General features: G+C 38.2%; 1 protein-coding gene across 1 annotated transcript in view; it reads left to right on the plus strand.

The window, feature by feature from the left end:
* LOC136864220 (ras GTPase-activating-like protein IQGAP1) overlaps positions 1-19,987 on the plus strand; it is a 565,781-nt gene that overhangs the window by 138,743 nt on the left and 407,051 nt on the right. Inside the window, exon 6 of the mRNA XM_068226153.1 lies at positions 17,180-17,314. Coding sequence (XP_068082254.1) covers positions 17,180-17,314 — 135 coding nt within the window. The remainder of the gene's footprint in view (positions 1-17,179; positions 17,315-19,987) is intronic.

Raw genomic sequence — 19,987 nt, forward strand, 5'->3', positions numbered from 1 at the left:
TTATTCGCAAACAAGACCAATACATTGGTTTTAAACCAAAAATAATAAACAAAATAATCGGTAAATTCAAACAGAAATTACAAACTAACCTAAAACCCGAAACAGACAAGAAAGACAAATATGCCAAGTTCACGTTCAATAACCCTAACTTATACACAGTAACCAATTTGTTTAGAAAATATAAGATCGCATATTCAACCAGCAATAACACAAAGCATAAATTATTTAATTACAATAGTGTTAATTCCCTAGGAAAAAACAAACATTCTGAATCAGGAGTTTATAAATTGAAGAGTCACCAATGCAAAAAAAAGTTATGTCGGACAAACAGGGCGCAGTTTTACGATAAGATACCAGGAGCATGTCGACGCTGAAAGACATAAAAAAATTTCCGCGATGGGCCAACACATGAGTTCAACCGGACATCAATTCACAACCATAGAGCAGGATTTAACTATATTGCATAAAATAAACAAAGGAGCTCTCCTTAATACATTAGAAAATCTATACATTTATTTAGAACAAAAAGGCAATCAGGACAATAATCTAAATGAAACTATTGACATTAGAAACCCTATATTTGAAGGGACACTATCAAGTCTTGAAACTTTAAGCAAAAGACGCAATACAAATAGAAAAAGGATAAATAAGACCGAACCTCCGCCATTTTGTACATCCCCTCTCCGTAGCCCTTCTAAAGTTGATGCCGTGACAGTAACCGACATGCCCCCTCCCCTCTCCGCAACCTTGCCTCCCCGTAAGGAGGAGCATACAACGGAACGCGCACACCATTACTATACACGACGCAAAGCAGCAACAAACGTCCCTCCAGGGTCACAGTAGAATTGGAGTCTAACAATAGCAAGGTAAAGAACTTTTTTATACATTTAGGTATTACGTAAAGAGACATATTTTTTAAACAAATTCCCATTTCCTTATTTTATTTCATTTCAGAAATTGAAACGAAGCTCCCTTCACAAAAATTGATCAGCAATCAGCTTCAAAGTTCCACATTAGACTCAATCAAAGGCACCATAAGCAAACTCATAACATATAACAACTTACCTGGAAGGAACAGAAGATAAAACATTCAGCAATTTGAACAGTGTTACGAAGTCAAACATTTTAAAACTTTCAACCACAAACAGATAGTTTAATGTAACAAAATGAGATTTTTAACAACTATTCAAATGAATAGACATAGCTTTTAAGCTGACCAACTATGTAATCATCCGTTCTCATATCATTAACACACTAACCCCTACATTGTTTTTAATATCATTTAATTTAATTGGTATTTTTAGTAGTTTTTAAGTGAATCAATGTACCCGCAAATTAATATGTTTAAAAATCTTAGCAATTCACGTAAGCTACTATAACAGCTGAGGATGTTCCTAAATAAGGAACGAAACATGTACTGTTGACAAATAAATTTGCCAAAAGGCAAAAAAAGTATCAAAGCGGTGGAAGAATTTTAAATATTGTAAAAAAAAAAAAAAAAAAAAAAAAAAAAAAAAAAAAAAAAAAAAAAAAAAAACACTGTTTTACACCCAAATACCTTGGAATTACCTTAGACAGGTCCTTCACCTACCGATGGCATTGCCTAAACATCAGACACAAGGTGTCAGCCCGTAACATCATCATTCGGAAACTTCTTGTTAATAATTGGAGTACTGAACCTCGGGTGGTGTGTACTTCTGCCATGGCACTTTGCTTCTCCGATGGTGAATATGCCTGCCCAGTGTGGTATAAATCCGTCCATGCAAAGCAAGTAGATGTGGCACTTAATGAAACTGCGAGACTAATTACTGGATGTTTTGAAGCCAACTCCACTTGAGAAACTGTATTGTATGGCAGGAATTGCTCCTCCTGACATATACCAGAAAGTTGCTGCAAATGCCGGAAAAAAAAAAAAAGTTGAAGAAAATGAGCTATATCCACTACACAGACATACTCCACCAAAGCCTAGATTGAAATATAGGAGGAGCTTCCTACAGTCAACATCTGCACGAAATACATCTTTGAACAAAGCCAGAGAAAAATTGTGGGCAACCAGAACAAGTCATCTTCAAACATGGACAAAACCAACTGAATGCTTACCAACCGGACACAACTTGGACTGGATCACATGGAGATCACTGAACAGGTTAAGAACAGGTGTTGGAAAGTCTAAGGACAAATTAGTGAAATCGGGATATCTGGAAAGCCATCCATCTAATTTTTGATCTGATTTTTGATATGCTCTATTGGTGGAAAAGAATCTAATTCCCTCCATGGGAACTTAGAATTTCCATATCTGGATGTGTCACCACTATGTGAATGCAGAGAGGCGCAGACTACCAAGCATCTGTGTCAGTGCTCGTGTTGCCCTGATTCTTGCAGTGAGGAGGATTTGCTCAAGCCACAAGGAAATGCAGTCGCAGTTGCTCGCTTCTGGGCAGAGACTATTTAATACCATTTTGGCATATATGTGTAAAATTCCTTCTGTTATATTTTTACTAAATTGTAATCTAAAACCAAATCAAAAAGTTCTATTGTATGCTTCTGACTCGAGTAAATAAATAAAACGTAACTGAATCCCTCCCTGTCACTTTATACCTTTCAGCAGATGATCCATGTAAACTATGAACATCAAAGGTGAAAGATTACAGCCTTGTCTAACCCTTTAAGTACCCTGAACCAAGAACTCAATTCTGCCATCAATTCTCACTGCAGCCCTATTGTCAACATAAATGCCTTTGATTGATTTTAATAATCTACCTTCAATTTCAAAGTCCCCCAGTATTTCGAACATCTTTTCCCTCGGTACCCTGTCGTACACTTTCTCTAGATGTACGAAAAATAAACACAGTTGTCCATTCCTCTTGTAGCATTTTTCAGTTACCTGGAACATACTAAAAATCTGATCCTGACAGCCCCTCTGTGATCTGAAACCACACTGGTTCTGTGGTCTGAAACCACACTGGTTCTGTGGTCTGAAACCACACTGGTTTTCATCCAACTTCTCAACAACTGATTGCACTGTCCCTTCCAAGATGCCAGTTAATACTTTGCCTGGTATACTAATCAGTGAGATGCTTAGATAGTTGTTGCAATTCTTCCTGTTCCCCTTGCTTATAGATAGGTGCAATTATTGCTTTTGTCCAATCTGAAGGTAGCTTACCAACACACCATGCTAATCTTACTACTCTGTGAAGCCATTTCATCCGTGCCTTCCCACTACACTTCACCATTTCATGCCTTATTTCATCTTTTCCTGCTGCTTTATGACAATGGAGTTTACCATCCTTTCCACTTCCTCAAGTATAATTTCACCAACATCATTTTCTTCCTCCCCATGAGCTTGGCTGTTCGCAACACCACCAGGAAGATTTCCTTTTACGTTGAGATGATGTTCAAAATATTCTCTCCACCTCTCCAGTGATTCCCTGGGAATTCACCTGAATTACCCAAAACACTGTCAGTTTCCTTTTTCCTCGTTTCGTTTTTCCCTCCTTTCCTAAAGTTCTTATCATAGGACTATTTTTGTAAAGAAACCTTTCACAAGCTGAACACTGTAAGATAACTCCTCAGTCGAAACCAACTTTCAACCTATTAGGTCATGTTACGTACATTTAGTACGTGTTGAAGAGATGTTAAGTACAGAACCTCCCACGTGGGAGGTTGTGGGTTCGGATCACACTGGTTCTGGTTGGCCATTTTTCTGGTTCATTAACTCCTCAGTGTTTGTCCCTGTCACTTCTCTAGATTGTTAGAGAATTTAAGATAGTTGCATTAGAGTCTTTAGAGCAACTTTATATACTGTACTGGTTCCTCTTCTTCAGCACACTCATCATTCATCATTGCATGCGCACAAGCACATCATCTATTTCATTATCACTGCTGCTAATAGTATCACTACTACTTCCAACTCAATTATACAATATTTCAAGCTCGTTATCGTCAGTCAAATCCCGGCTGAAGCAGCTGCAGAGAGACTGAAAGCAACAAGATGAACTTGATTGAAGGGAATAACATTTATGACGAAACAAACTAACTCTGTATGTATTTCAGATAAAAGGTTGAGACATAGTCTTTCAAACGAGATATATTCCATGCACAACTGGTTCTCATATTGTTTGACAGAAAGCAGCACTAACTGCTACCTACACAAAGTGGTGATGGAGAGTTACAAAAGTATTTCAAGCCAAGAAAAAATAAAACTACAATAAATATACTGCACTCTGAATGCACAAATAGTGAAGAACGTTATGCGGACTGACAAACTTATTGGGTCATGATTTCTTTATTTTATTCTGTGGGAAAGAATGAAGCAAACAGAGTTTAAAACACAAGAGATTATTCGTCAGACTTGCTCTCAAAAAATTAATCCTTGCATAAAAACTATATTTTAACTAACTACAGTTCTTATTTTACAACATTGATAAAAGCCAACATTTCTTCGTGGAATCAAAACCATTTGCATATCGATAACTCATAGGTAGAGTACGTGGTTTATAGCATTTAAAAATCAGAGCTTTAGCCTTTCGATTTTCAAATTTAGCGTTTTGTAGCTTCTAAACCTCTCAAATTTAGCGTTTTGTAGCTAATTGGTTAAAAATAGGCATAATTTGCTAAACTGCACACACAACAGTTGGGAGTAAAATCATACTGTTTAATTACACATTGCTCGTCATGCAGTTTTGAATTCACTAGGGAAAATAAGACAAAGATCAACATAAGACTGCAAGAAGTATTAACGCACACACAAGAATAGGCTTATTTTCAAATTTACAAACCATTTCAAAGTGAAAAATTTCTATTCTGAACGTATTTATTTATCACAGTACAACATACCTACAAGGAAGAGGAATTCCAATGATGATTAAAGTACAACATGCCAATTGCCTAAAAGGTGTCCTTCATTTGAGACTGCTTATCAGTTACAATTATGTTGTACTTGCTAAAAACAACTCTACATTGACACTGTTCGTAGAGGCCCAAATGGACAGAATGGCTGCCAAGGCAAAGGAAGGACTGCAAAACATTTTTTTTTCTTCTTCAAGTCTTTGATTGCAGAGTCCGCACATCAATATAGGCCATCTGTATCGCTTAGATAAAAATGTCCCGATTTGTGACTTTCGGCATGGTGTTTGATCGTCACTTCGCTTCTATCCATGGCTAACAGACAATAAAATAAATCGCTACCGTACTTTTAAACAGAACTACTACTGAACACCAATGTCAAGAATAACCTATGATAAAGGTCATCACACAAAGAGAATGAACGTGGTGCTTGAAGGTGTATTTGCTGTTTGATTGTTCCTTGCAGTGCTCTTTAGCCAGTGAAAGAAATTCCACACATTGAATGATTTAAACCTTTGGCCTACCATTACTTGTGAAAGGAAATATTCCCTTACATACCATGTATTTTTTTGTCACTTTAACATAAATTTGATTAATCACATAGGCCACATAACAATACACAAAGCAAAGTGAGCTTTTAGCTCTTCTATAGTAACAGGAAACTAATGTTTTTGTTCGTAAGTATTACTGGTTTCAAGGGAAGCAGATAAATTAGCAAGAAATGTAGAGGCATAGGCATAGACATTGGTTTCCTTAATAACGTGATCCCAGAACTGTGGGGTTAGAAATTAATTCCCTAGGTCCATTTTTTCGGATTATTACCCAACCCCCTCCCCACTATACAGTGAATTTCAAAAACTGGCTTACATGTTACAGAAAGAGGCTTATTGTCAACAAGATCATAATTCCAAGTATCATTTTACTAGACTTCTCACCGGGCGAGTTGGCCGTGCGGTTAGGAGCGCGCAGCTGTGAGCTAGCATCCGGGAGATAGTGGGTTCGAACCCCACGGTCGGCAGCCCTGAAGATGGTTTTCCGCGGTTTCCGATTTTTCACACTAGGCAAGTGCTGGGACTGTACTTAATTGAAGCCACAGTCGCTTCCTTCCCATTCCTAGGCCTTTCCTGTCCCATCGTCGTCGTAAGACCTATCTGTGTCGGTGCGATGTAAAGCAGCTAGCAAAAAAAAAAAAAAAAAAACCTACACTTTTCACTTGCTCTTGTTGCATTCTGGTTTTATCACGTAGTTTCAATTGGCACTATCATCTGAGAACTGAAATCGGAATCACTTTCATCACTGTCAGTTGAAGAAGAAGAAGAGGTATTTTCACTCTCCAGAGACTCATTTCCACTTTCAACATCACTATTTTCAAACCAGTTACGAATAAACTCATCCATGCCGCGCTTGGAGGCCACCATGATTGTTTACAATGAGCGGCAAAATGAGGTGCCTTTTATTTTCTGTATTTCAGCTCAGAATTACTATTTACACAGAGAAAATAGCTTCAGGTATCATCTGACATCAATCGGGTAGGCTGCAAAACAAACAGAATAAATCTCTCCGACCAGCTAACTGTGATAATGAACTTATAAATGTTCCATGCAGCAGGACGGAAGTGTCCATCAAAGCATGTTACCGCTTCACGATCGCAATGGGCACCGTAATAATTATTTCTGAAATAAATAACAACATATATCTTATTTTTAAGGAAAATGCATAGTTTTTAAAATTATATATTTTTATTTTGTATAAAACTGCGGGTTTCGCATCTATTTTGCATAAATTGTATAATTTTGCATTTTGAATCAATTTCGCATTTTATCGCTAATTCGAGATCGCTAAAAACCACTCGTACGGGTCATATAAGATGAAGGCACATACACTGACAAAGTTACGACATATTTCGCATTTATCGCAAACGCTAAAAATCACTAACTCTACTCATAGGATGGTTTTGATCATGTTGAATTGTGATCACAATAATAATTATTAATGTCGTAATGGTCCACCTATTCAATACTATAATATGCAATGTTTTTAAATTCCATTACTAAATTAGGGACTATTTTTGGCCTTGGCTGGACATCTTTAGCCTTAATGTAATACATCTAATAACTAAACAAATGTACAAACACACAATTGAACTTAAATTCTTGGATGAACTGTGTGTAAAATTTGAAAAATAAATTAGACTCTAACTTCTTAGTATCTGGAGTATGAAATGTGGATTCTGTAGTCAGATCATCAATCACCAAATCTATTTGAGTGTTGTTCGCAGTATGCAAGCCACTGGATGTGACTGTAAATAACCACCAGCTGACACAGAACTGCTAGATGGTGTTTCCACAGAAACCAACGTAAATAAAATGAAATGTTCCCGTAGTGCTTGTTAAAATCGTGCTGAAATGCTGTTGAGCATTGTCAGGACGGCACATGAAGATATGGTTAAAACTGACACATTCTTAATTTGTGGCTGGTATAAATTCACAATTCATTGCAGTGTCCATGAAATTAACCTGAATAAATCTATATATATAAAATAAGAGTTTTGTCTGTACATTGCTCAGAATTTAAAAAGGATGGTATTTCTGTATTGATAATGTCCACAGTAACAAGAAAATGCAGTTTTTACTTTTCTGTAATTTCTGTCTGTCTGTCTGTCTGTCTGTCTGTCTGTCTGTCTGTCTGTCTGTGTCTGTCTGTATGTACACGCATCATGAGAAAACGACTGAAGAGAATTTAATAAAAACCCATATGTAAAGTAGGGGGGTGAGCCGCTACAATCTAGGCTATAAATCATTTTATTCATGCTCAGTGAAATGGTAGCTTAGGGGAAGGCCTAAAATTCAATTCTAAAATATTTATATTGTTAGTGGCCATATCGATAAATACTACATAAATAGAGTTATACAGAATTAAATTTCCGATCATTTACGTCTTATGCATTTTTACCGTACCGGCTATGATATCACAGATAATCATGAATTTGGGTTTTTGTTGCCAAGTCCATATCAACGCCAAGCCCCGACAGAATTTAATGAAAATCGGTATATAGAGTCGGGGAATAAGAAATTACAGTTTAAGCTATAAACAATGTTATCCATCCTGGGTGAAATGGTAGTTTAGGGGAAGGAATCTAAAATTTAATTTTTTAATACCTATGTTCTTGGTTCTATGGAAAAGTACTACATAACAAAAGTTATAGAGAATACAATTTCCGATCATTTGTTTTATTCAGTTTTACCGTACCGACTATGATAAGAATGGTATTTCAGAACTGGAAGACAATTAATATTGTGAAGGCCTACAATATCGAAAGCGCGTAACATTGATCAACAATAACATTACACTGACCGTTGTTTGTTGTAATGTTCTTTGTCTCTTATGCTGACATTCAACTCCGATAGATGGGATTACTGCTGCGTACCGAGTATAACAGCCTAACTGAATATTGGCGGGAAATAGCTGAGGAGTTAGATAACTCTTCTTTAGCATGCCATTCCTCTGGTTCATACATTTTCTGATACTGCTGGTACGTAACACACTGGTTCATCATAGTATGCCAGCTATTCGATACCTACTCTGATGCGCTGTTTTGAATGAACAGTGTGCGCACTTAAGTCAGAGACTCAGTTAGTAGTAGTAGTAGTAGTAGTAGTAGTAGTAGTAGTATGAACTGGTCTAGAATTACAATTTAGGCCTATTCCAAATTATAGTACCACAATTTACTACATAACTCAAAATTCAACCCTGAAAAGAGCCGTTACTTAAGAAAAGCTTCTTCCTCTTCACTTTTATTAAATCTAAATTCATTTTATTCCAAATTAGCAGCGAAGATATGGTTTCTTCTCTGGCTTGGAGGGAAAATTGCCTCCACGTCAGATAGTTCTTCCCCCGCCAGTGCAGTGAATTGAGATTTTCCGACTCATCGTGTACTCCCAGAAAATAAATAAGTAAACGGGCATATTTTTTGCCCTGGTACTATCCACTAATCAACCCCCCCCCCACTCCCCGGTGAAAAATAGGACGAAGGTTGTTCACGGATCACTGATATCTGTGTCTTGGTCATTCCAGCTCTGTAACTTTGGACTGTTCGTTCAGCAGCGTAGTACTGTTTGTTAAAAGTGAGAAAATGTGTGGCTTTTTATTTGATCGAGTATTTCATATGAAAGCATTGCTTTTAATCGCGCAATTCCTACTGACGTCATTGTAATGACCCATGTTCATTTCAGTTGGGAAAACCACTAAGAAAGTCTTCATGTGAATCTATAAAGGCAGGCTGAGAGTGAGTATCTGCCATTATAATGAAAACTCCCCAACCTGATTGTGACTGACGATAGGCAAGCTGGCCTACCATTACAATGAAAATTCCTTAACCCAGTCTTCATATGATAAAAGACGTTGGTGACTTTCCCGTCTTGTGTCTAGGTCAACGTTAAGAGCTATGCAACTTAGTACAATCTTGCTCACAACGTTTACACTACCTAACCGAGAATACTGTATAAAATTTAGAATTCTGTAGTGAAGCACGGGTACATCAGCTAGTGATAAATAAAATTATATAATTTAATTTCGTGTGGCTATTTCTAGCCGGGTGCAGCCCTTGTAAGGCAGACCCTCCGATGAGGGTGGGCGGCATCTGCCATGTGTAGGTAACTGCGTGTTATTGCGGTGGAGGATAGTGTTACGTGTGGTGTGTGAGTTGCAGGGATGTTGGGGACAGTACAGACACCCAGCCCCCGAGCCAATGGAATTAACCAATTAAGGTTAAAATCCCCAACCCGGCTGAGAATCAAACCCGGGACCCTCTGAAGCGAAGGCCAGTACGCTGACCATTCGACGAGTCGGACAATAAAATTATATGAAATTGAATTGAAGGGGAGAGCATGTTAGTCAAAAGACATAGGTTATACGAGACTTACCTCTTGTGGCGGCATGTGGCCGCATGTGGTCCGTGACCTATTGTTGTGTGCCTCATACTAACAGTTGTGAGATTCAAAGGAAGAGGAAAGGGCGGGGCAAGGGGAGAGGTTGGTGAAAGGAAAGGGGTGTGGAGGGGAAGGGGGGAATTAAGGCGGGGCCGAAGGATGTGGGGAGAAAAGGATGGCTGCTGAGGAAAGGTGCTGTGAATATTATGAAAAACTGAATTATGACTTGTTGGTTTGACGTTCTTAAAAATGGGAATTAGGTCAAGTAGGATATTTATCGTCGCCATAAGACCTATCTGTGTCGGTGCGACGTGAAGCAAAGAAAAAAAAAAGTAGGATATTTGGGTTTTCTGGAATGTCATTAAGATTATGATTTGGGTTAAAGTATTGATCCATCTGTATGAAGCAACTTTCAATGTTGAGGGGTCCTTTGTTGATGATTTTGAGAATTTCCATATCTTGTTCTACGTCTGTGAATTTGTGATTATAGTCATGCATATGCTGTCCTACTGCTGAAAATTTATTGTACTTCAGGACATTGACATGTTCCGAGTACCTTATCTTAAAATTCCTCCCGGTCTGTCCAACGTAAGAAGAATTACAACTGTTGCAAAAATCCTCTATACTCCTGATTTTGAAAAACTATTGAACTTGTTTATGGATGTGGCATTATGTATGACTTGTTCATTCCTTTGTTGGTTTTGAAAACTTCTTTTACATCGTGCTTCTTACCGTCATAATGTTCAGAAACAAATATGTAAGCAATACAAATCAATTTTTTAAAGATAGCTCATTCTCTACAGTAAAGAAGGACCCTACCTCGAGAATCCAACATCAACTTGAGCTGACCCTCAAGAATACTTCATATCTGTTGACAGATCAGGAAAAAACGAAATTAATTAATATGAACCAGGTTTACCCACTGCCAAAGCCCTCTTTGTTACCTTTATCTGCTTTCGTAATTGTAAGATTATCACTGACTTTCTTTTTTTACATAATGTCATATCAATAAACAAGTTCAGTAGTTTTTCAAAATCAGGAGTATAGAGGATTTTTGCAACAGTTATAATTCTTATTTGGACAGACCGGGAGGAATTTTGATGTAAGGTACTCGGAACACGTCAATGTCCTGAAGTACAATAAATTTTCAGCACTAGGACTGCATATGCATGACTATAATCACAAATTCACAGACATAAATCAAGATATGGAAATTCTCAAAATCGTCAACAAAGGACCCCTCAACATTACTGAAAGCTGCTCCATACATATAGATCAATACTTTAACCCGAATCATAATCTTAATGGCATTTCAGAAAAGCCAAATATCCTACTTGACCTTCTAATTCCCATTTTTACAAACGTCAAACCAACAAGTCAGAATTCAGTTTTTCATAATATTCACAGCACCTTTCCTCAGTAGCCATCTTTTTTCCTACATCCTTCGGCCTCGCCTTAGTTCCCCCCTTCCCCTGCACACCCCTCTCCTTTTGCTGACCTCTCCCTTTGCTACGCCTCTCTCTCCTTGTGCTACCCCTTCCTCTTCCTTTGAATCACAACCGTTAGTATGAGGCACACAACAATAGGTCACGGACCACATGCCGCCACGAGAGGTCTCATATAACCTATGCTTTTTGACTTTCAGTTAATTGATTTTATATAATTTTATTTATCATTCATTCAGGTTAACTTCATGGACACCCCAATTAATTGTGAGTTTATACCAGCCACAAATTAAGAATGTGTCAGTTTTAACCATATCTTCATGTGCCGTCCGGACAATGTCCAACAGCATTTCAGCATGATTTTAACAAGCGCCTATCGTCGCCATAAGACCTATCTGTGTCGGTGCGACGTAAAGCCCCTAGCAAAAAAAAAAAAAAAAAAAATTAACAAGCGCTACGGGAACATTTAATTTTATTTACGTTGGTAGATATGAAACACCATCTAGCAGTTCTAGCTGGTGGTTATTTACAGTAGCGTCCAGTAGCTCGCATAGTGCTAACACCACTGAAGTAGATTTGGTGATAGATGATCTGACTACAGAATCAACATTTGCCAGTTCCCGTTTTGCAGTTGAAATTGTAATGATTAGCAGTGATGGAACTAACAATTGTATGAATATGAATGCAAGAAAGAGTCTGGATGATGAGCATACTCCAATGCTAAGAAGTTTGAGCCTAATTTATTTTTCAAATTTTACACATAGTTCATCCCAGAATTTAAGTTCAATTGTGTGTTTGTACATTCATTTTTATATCAGTTGTGTGTTTGTACATTTGTGTAGTCATTAGATGTATTACATCAAGGTGAAGATGGCCAGCAAAGGCTGAAACTAGTCACGAATTTAGTAATGTAATTAAAAAATACTGCATGTTATAGTATTGAAAAAGTGGACCATTATGACATTAATATAATAATTATTATTGTGATTTCGATAACTCCGAAATTCTTTAAGCTACAACCGTTAATGCGAAGTCATGTATGGGTCTCTATCAAGAATAGAGGTCGGCGGTTATGGAAGGTAAGTGGGGCTGTACCACGTATAGAGGTCGCAGCTGAGGGATTAAACTTCCTTGATGAAACCGGACCTCGGCTCTGCTATCCTTGCTGTTGACCCTGACTACAATGTCACTCAATACTTCATAAAACTTGGCAACTTTATCCTCATCTGCATCCTCACATGGTGATTACACTTTAACAATTTAGTCCTACTTCATCTAACTGCCACCATCATTCGCTCATTTACATGCCTAGCAGAAACTATGTTGCGTGCAATATATTCCTGATGAACAGTTGTATCCCACACTCTGCCTTTCCCATTTTATCACCTGTTGAGTACACTTTATAATTTCTTATAATCTCTTATCTCCTGAAAATGGTTTTCCGTCGTTTCCCATTTTCACACCAGGCAAATGCTGGGGCTGTTCCTTAATTAAGGCAACGGCCGCTTCCTTCCAACTCCTAGGCCTTTCCTACCCCATCGTCGCCATAAGACCTATCTGTGTCGGTGCGACGTAAAGCCCCTAGCAAAAAAAAAAAATCTCTTATCTCTCTCATTACTTCCCCTTACCCGAATATCATAAACTCTTAACACATCCAGATGCATCCTCCTTGCCGAGGTAGTTCCACTTTCTTCCATAAGCCGCATTAATGTTGATAGCTCCCCAACAAATTCCATTTTGTTTGCAAGGCCATTTCTGAGGAGTCCCTTGCCTGTCAAATGGTAGTGGGACTTCTTTACCTCCCTTACTTACTTAAAACTTGCTAAACATACTCTGTGAAAATTCTGTGAAGTAGGATGTTACCTATACTTCCAAATAGTCCAAGTGAGGATCACTTTTGTAATGGGGTAGGGACCACAGAGGATTGTATACTTGCAGCCACCTGAGGACAAGTAGAGCCATGACTCAGAATATGTCCAAGGTGCCTACTCCCATTCCACAGCAACTGGTATCCCGACTCTCAGGACCACTTATTAGGCCATTCATTTGTTGCATAAGGTTCACGAACTAGGGTATGACTACAGTAACCCACACCATAGATCATTTATTTTTATTATTATTATTATTATTATTATTATTATTATTATTATTATTATTATTATTATTATTGTATTATCATCATTATTATTAATTTATTGGCCACATTGGACCACTTCAATCCTTCCAAGTTAACTTTTTCTTTGAAGGTTTCACTTTGGTTCCTGTGTACTTGATATCCTGTGAAGTTTACCATGAATATGGGTGCCTTAAGGGAGTCTACGGTGAGCAGGTTAGCTAAGGAGAGATGTATTGGGCCAGTGGGGGGAAAACCCAGCAGCCAAAAGTCTGTGGCGAGCAGTAGTGGGGTAGCACTCAGGAGTGAGACCAAAGTGTCAGCCCATTCTAGGCATCGCTTAATATTGGCCCCAGTCAGTACCTGCAATGCCAAGCGGTTATTGCCTGGGTTGTGTGGTTGGCTATAGGGGCCCCTAATCAGAGTAGATTGCATTCGGGGAAAATTTTTCGGGCATGGGTAACGAACACCAAAAACCTGTCCTGGGTAGTCCTCCACCAGTGTTCATAACTATTGATTCCCTATGGGGTGCAATTCCTTGGGAACATGCAAAAGTGAAATTATGAAATCCGTCTTCCCTAGAGTCCTGGTTGCTACCAGAGCCATTCGTCATGACTTCAAGCTGATTTAATCAATCCTTTTCAGTAGACACATCTACAGTTTATATGGCGAACTTGAAGATCTGAGGAAAGTGCATAATGTTAGTTTGCTGCTCAAGACTTGCACTGCAGCTCAGGCTGATTTGTTGCTTCGGTGTGACCACTTTAGCAAAGTTTCCGTTAAAGTGGAACGGCACAAATCCTTCAGCCTGGTTCACAGAGTTATCTTTCACCATGCCCTGGTTTTGAACACTCACGATGGGCGGATGGATGAGTTAGGAACTGTGGCGCGACACATCTGGCACTTTAAGTGCAAAGTCAATGGCGAAGACTTTGCCACTGGTACTTTCATTTTCTCCTTCAAGTTGTGACTGTTACCAGAGAAAGTCGAGGTAACACCCTATCATTTTGAAGTGAGGCCGTGTATCCCACCTCCCATATGGTGCTATAATTGCCATCAGATACGTGGTGTCTTATTGTTTTACTTAGTGATTGTCTGGTACATGTGAAAAGAAGTTCATGGTGCGGGGCAGTGCATACCTCCGAACAAGTGCAGCAACTGTCCTGGTCTTCATTCTCCTCAAGACAGAAACTCTCCTGTCTGTCTCAGTGAGATGATGATCCAGGAGATGAAGGCAGTGGATGGTCTTTCATATCAGGAAGTGCAACTTAAATTCCTTGAATACACCTGCCAAGTGACTAGACTTTAGCGTTACACCACAGTCTACTGAGTCTGAGCCTGTAAAGGTTGTTGCAACCAAGGTGGCAGTTGCCCCTGTGAGCAGCGCTGCAAAGAGTAAAAGCCTGAAGATGGGGCCCACCCGATCTATGGCCACAAAGAAGCGTGTGCTGGCAAAGGCAGCTAAGCTGGCACTGCAGGGGAGAAAGACAAATTCTTTCTCCTCCAAGAGGTTGGTGAAAGCCGCTCCTAAGCTGGCTGAGTTATGTTGTCCAACATCGATAAGAGTGAAGGTGGAACATCGCACATTTCCAGTGAAAACTGTCATTAGTATGCTGCTTATCCAAGAGCAATGCAACTGGTTGGTATATACTTGGATAACAATTACAGATTGATATACCATCAGTTCCTTGTCTTGTGGAATACGCATGGATAGCTTGGGTAAGGACCACAAAGTAAGGTGCTTCTGTGGTTAATACAATGACCTGAAATCAGCCTGGATCTACACATTGCCCCGAAAGTCAACACTGACCCCTCCAGTTATCGGAGGCTCTTCATATCTGTTGTTAGCCAATATCCAGGGTCAGTAGTTAGTTTACAAAGGTGGTTTGAGGGCAGAAGCAAAAGTAGGCTGTATGTTGAGACCTTCATATTACGACGTAATATATTTGTTAGGGAACAAAAATGGCGGACAGCATCATTGCATTATGACAAGCAATAACTACAAAGAAATGACGACTGTATATAACGGACGTGTAGGTCGACGAAACGGCAGTCACATTGCCCCCGTTGTTGTACAAGATTCCAGCCAGTGATATTTGTTCTCAGCTGTGACTTTTGGGAATATCCCATTGGGTGCAGGAGTGGATGGCCACCCCTCCTTCAAATAAGTTGAGAATGATTAAAGGAACAATGAAGGTTTCCCTTTTGGTCTCCTGGAGAGGAGTGGTATATTTCTTAGGATCAGCCAGGGTATATTACCCCATGGTGTGTAGTTACGAGGGCCATCTGACCATAATACACATCCTTATGGAATACATGAACTTGGTCAATCTGTGCTGTAGTCTAAAACTAAAGTACGATCTCCCTCATTCTCTGAGATGATGAGCAGTCGGTAGACATTGTCAACCATTTTATGGAGGATAGTGGGCTGTTTTATTATTTTTTAAAGTGGTTTTAAAAATGTGTTTTTAATATTTCTTTTATTTTAAACTCCATTTTTATTCTTTAGACTGTTTTCATGTATCTTTTCATATGCTTGAGCTTTTAAATTGAATAAAATACATGATTTCACTTCTAAGACACTTTCTTATTCAATTTTTTTTAATGTTGTAATGTATTTAAGTAATTTTACAGGAAAATAAAGCATTGTGACTTAGATCCAGTGATTATTTTAAATTCATAAGTTTAACCCTAGAACACTAACCCTTCGTAAATTTTACGACGGTAGGTAGCCGAACGGTATAGTTTATTGACTTCCGCGCATGCGTGCCTGCCGTCATTTTGTGTAGCTGATTTTTTCGAGCAGTTATTGACTGTGGCATGTGCGATTGTTGATATCTTTGCTCATTCTTGTAATAATTGGGTGGGTGTCCTCATATTGATGAACGGTTAGTGATAATGTGAACTTATAAGTATAATGTGTCTTCATTCCTTTTTTTTACATTTATACTTATTTACTTTTTTATACTTATTCATAATTTTATGGGTTTATTTGAATATGTTGTGTTATAAATTTCATTTCTTATTAAGCGTGTTCATTTAATATTTATTTTTTTGTGTCAAGTTTTCTATATTTAATAAATAATCACATAAAATTATTTAATATCTACGTATTTTGATTCATGTTAAGTTTACAACACTATAGGAACCCTAAATAACCAAAATCTTGCCAAATATAAGCTGTTACATAGACAATATAACAATTATAAATTGGAGTAGTCAAGTTTACAAAGGGTTAGTAGTAATGTGTGGCAAAACAGGGTTAGTGTTCTAGGGTTAAAAAAAGAATCCTAGTCAGTGGGTAAATTTGAAATTTCAGTCTATCATTTCATTTAGTCTCATCTCATACCATTATGGATCAATGTCTTGGATGTTAAACTCTGTTAAACTTTTAAACTTTCATCATCATCATCATCATTTTTTCAGGAAGTGGTCCAGCACCTCAGCAATTTATTCGACCAGTTGTTGATCACATCCTGTTCTATTTTTTGTTTCAATATGACCAAAGAGGAACTGGAAAGAGTTGTCATTACGTCACTGTGTAACCATATGTCCTCAGCTTTGAAGTTCTTTCCTTGTCATGGTGTTGCTGTTTTGAATAGGTGTAAAATATTTAAACAGATGTCTGTAGCATAGAATTTTCTGTGTGAATTTGTTTCCCTATACTGTGTTTAAGTACTGTAGTGTTAATAACTTCAATAAATAAATTTCATATGTATGAAAAATTTAGAAATGGTATTCAGCATATCTATTTTTAAACAAATCTGTATATTATCTGCATAGTATGTATCTTTTAAATATGCAGTCAAATGTAAAATGTGTATTTTTCATATTGTGTTCTGTTTTAGGACAGTGAGGAAATTCTCAATGTACTTAATAATCCTGATGCAAGACTAGAACATGTACTTCCATATCTGGTTGATAGATATCGAAACATATTGTGTGAAGCAAAATTTGCAAAATCTCAGTCTACTATGAATCGGGTAAGAAGTTTTTCATAATTATATTGGATAATTCCTTGTGCTGCTGATGAGAAACTCTTCTGTACAGATAGATTTATTTTCTCCGATGTATAATGGAATTAAATAAAATGTGCCCACTGTAGTACTCTTCGGAGAAGTTTACAAGTGCAGAAACCAGTGGGTGTTCCCAGTCAGCGCATCTTCCAATCTCCCTTTCAGCACTTCCTTCCTTCACCTCACTCGACACATTTCTCTCTCAGCCTCTTGCCAGTTTGTTGTCTTGGTCAATGTGTGTCACATGCACCTTTCTACAATGCTGATTTTTATTTCATTACCGGTGTTATAAAGCCATCTCCATCAAAGTCTTCTCAGTGTAGGCATTTACATGGACAGGCTTGTTAAATAGCATATAATGTGTGCAACTTATTTAACCCTGGATTGAAGACATAGATTTTTAGGATATAAACTGTGGCGATCTTTGAGTTTATTCAGTCGAAAACAAATAGCTATTCCTACGAAAAAAGGGAAAAGATGACATACACTAAAACATGTAAGTAGTGCCACACAACAAGCAGAGCGCAGGGAAGCGTGCCATAAGATATTTGTGGCGTCGAATTATCGAGACCGAACAATCATGAGCAGTAAAGGTAAGATAGCAAGACCTCAACTGAGTAGCGTACAAATAGTATTTAGGCCCTATTTTCCCAGAGGATTTCCGTAGTAGGTACACGTAGTATAATGAGAGGGAATGAAAAAATGAGAACTCCCAAAATAACAGGTTTCAATAACAGATCTATTGTAACGACAACAGAATGGAAACAAGAAGCATTATACAACAACGAGTAAAAATAGATATCGTTGGCTTACACAGGTACTGAAAATAGTTATAATAATGGTTAGCCAGTTAAATTTCCAAGGACTAGATTTGGACAGGTTTTTACGAAAATTGGAGTCATTCACCCTAAAGTACCAAAACTTTGAAAAGGCATACTCAATCTTTCACAAATAGAATGGAACATTCCGGAAATTAATGTAAGTGCAACTAAAAACAATGTCTAATCCCCCAAGGTCAACCAGGCTTGCTTCAAATATGAAAGACGACAGAACATTTCAAAGACTAGAGAAAATACACTATTCGATTCGCAAACCACAATTTCACAGTGATTTGTTTTAAAATCTACATAATAAAAGGTAGAAAGAAAGAAAAGGGGAAAGGACAAGGGAAAACACGAGAAAGAGAAAAACATGTTAGGAAGCGAAACAAGGAGGATGAAAATTTAAGTAGGGATCAGGCTGCAAGTCCCAGTTGGAAATAATGACGTTGATTACACCACACGCAAAGTTCAAAGTCACTGATAAGGTTCTTACACACTGGAGAAGAAGCCTCAGAATGAAAATTTGTGCACCATAATTGTATTTTGACGTAGAGTCCTGAAGGGACTAGAGTTCAGAATCAAATAGTAGTAAAGCTTCTCAAGGCAAGGAAAAGGCAAGTATTGAAAACATAATGTAAAATACTAGTCTGCTCACCCGGTCTGTAGAGGAGGAAGAAAAAGGTTAACAGCACACGGTCCAGCCGTGCGGAAATGCAGGAGCTCCCACTGCCTATTACAAAACACGAAGCACACCTGATCGCTGGTCGAAGGAAAGCGGCGAGTATATATACGCCAGGGAAGGCAAGTCTAGAAAATGCTGGAGACAGGTGACGTCAGGTGGTGGCGTGGGGAGAAGCGACAGCGCAAGCAGTAGTGAGGCAGACTAGCAAGCAGGCAGAGCAGTATAATGTGTAGCAGAACGGAGCGGAGAAGTATGCTTAAGGTAAGAATAATGTTGAGATCGGGAGCTCGTAACAAAACTGAAACCAGGAACACTGAGTACCCCATATTCCAAATGAAAATTTGCGTGAAACATTCTGCTGTATTACAACTGAAATACGCTATAAAACTTAAATAATATTCACAAATAATTATTTTCAAAAGTCATGCTTTCAGCAATAATAACACCAAAATATGCATAGGTATGTCCATTACCGGGCAAGTTGGCCGTGCGGTTAGGGGCGCGCAGCTTGCATCCAGCAGATAGTGGGCTCGAACCTCACTGTTAGCAGCCCTGTAGATGATTTTCCCATGATCTCTGATTTTTATACCAAGAAAATGCCGGGGCTGTTCCTTAACACTAGAACGGCTGAACTTTCCTCATACCTATAAAGGCCTCAGGTGGTCATTTTGACTGCTGCCGCTTACTGGCATATACCTAGCATCCAGGATCTGGGGAACGTATGAATGTTCAATAATTAATCTTAAAACAACATAGCTAACCATTGGGAAGCATTGTATAGAGATCAATCCATTGCTAAATATTAATAATTGTTCACATTCTTTCACTTCTAAAAGGTAACAATGAAATATTTTGGCGGACTTCCTATTGAATGCCTTTGAGAAAACTTATGATAACAATAAGTCTCTATTTGTTTAAAAGCCTATTTAGGCACTTGGCAAGCAATTTATGCAAGTTATTATCTTACACGAACATTTTTCACAGACTGTTTTGTTGCACAAGGAACATGCGTCAGAGGTTTAGTTCTGTTTACAATTGGAGTTCACTTGACATTGTCGTTGCTTACGACTGGCACATTGGACCCGAGTCTGAGGCTCAGGTTGAAGTTTAGGGAGTTCAATCAACCAGGATCTTGTC

This window comes from Anabrus simplex, chromosome 1 (genome assembly GCF_040414725.1).
Source record: "Anabrus simplex isolate iqAnaSimp1 chromosome 1, ASM4041472v1, whole genome shotgun sequence".
Taxonomy (NCBI): domain Eukaryota; kingdom Metazoa; phylum Arthropoda; class Insecta; order Orthoptera; family Tettigoniidae; genus Anabrus; species Anabrus simplex.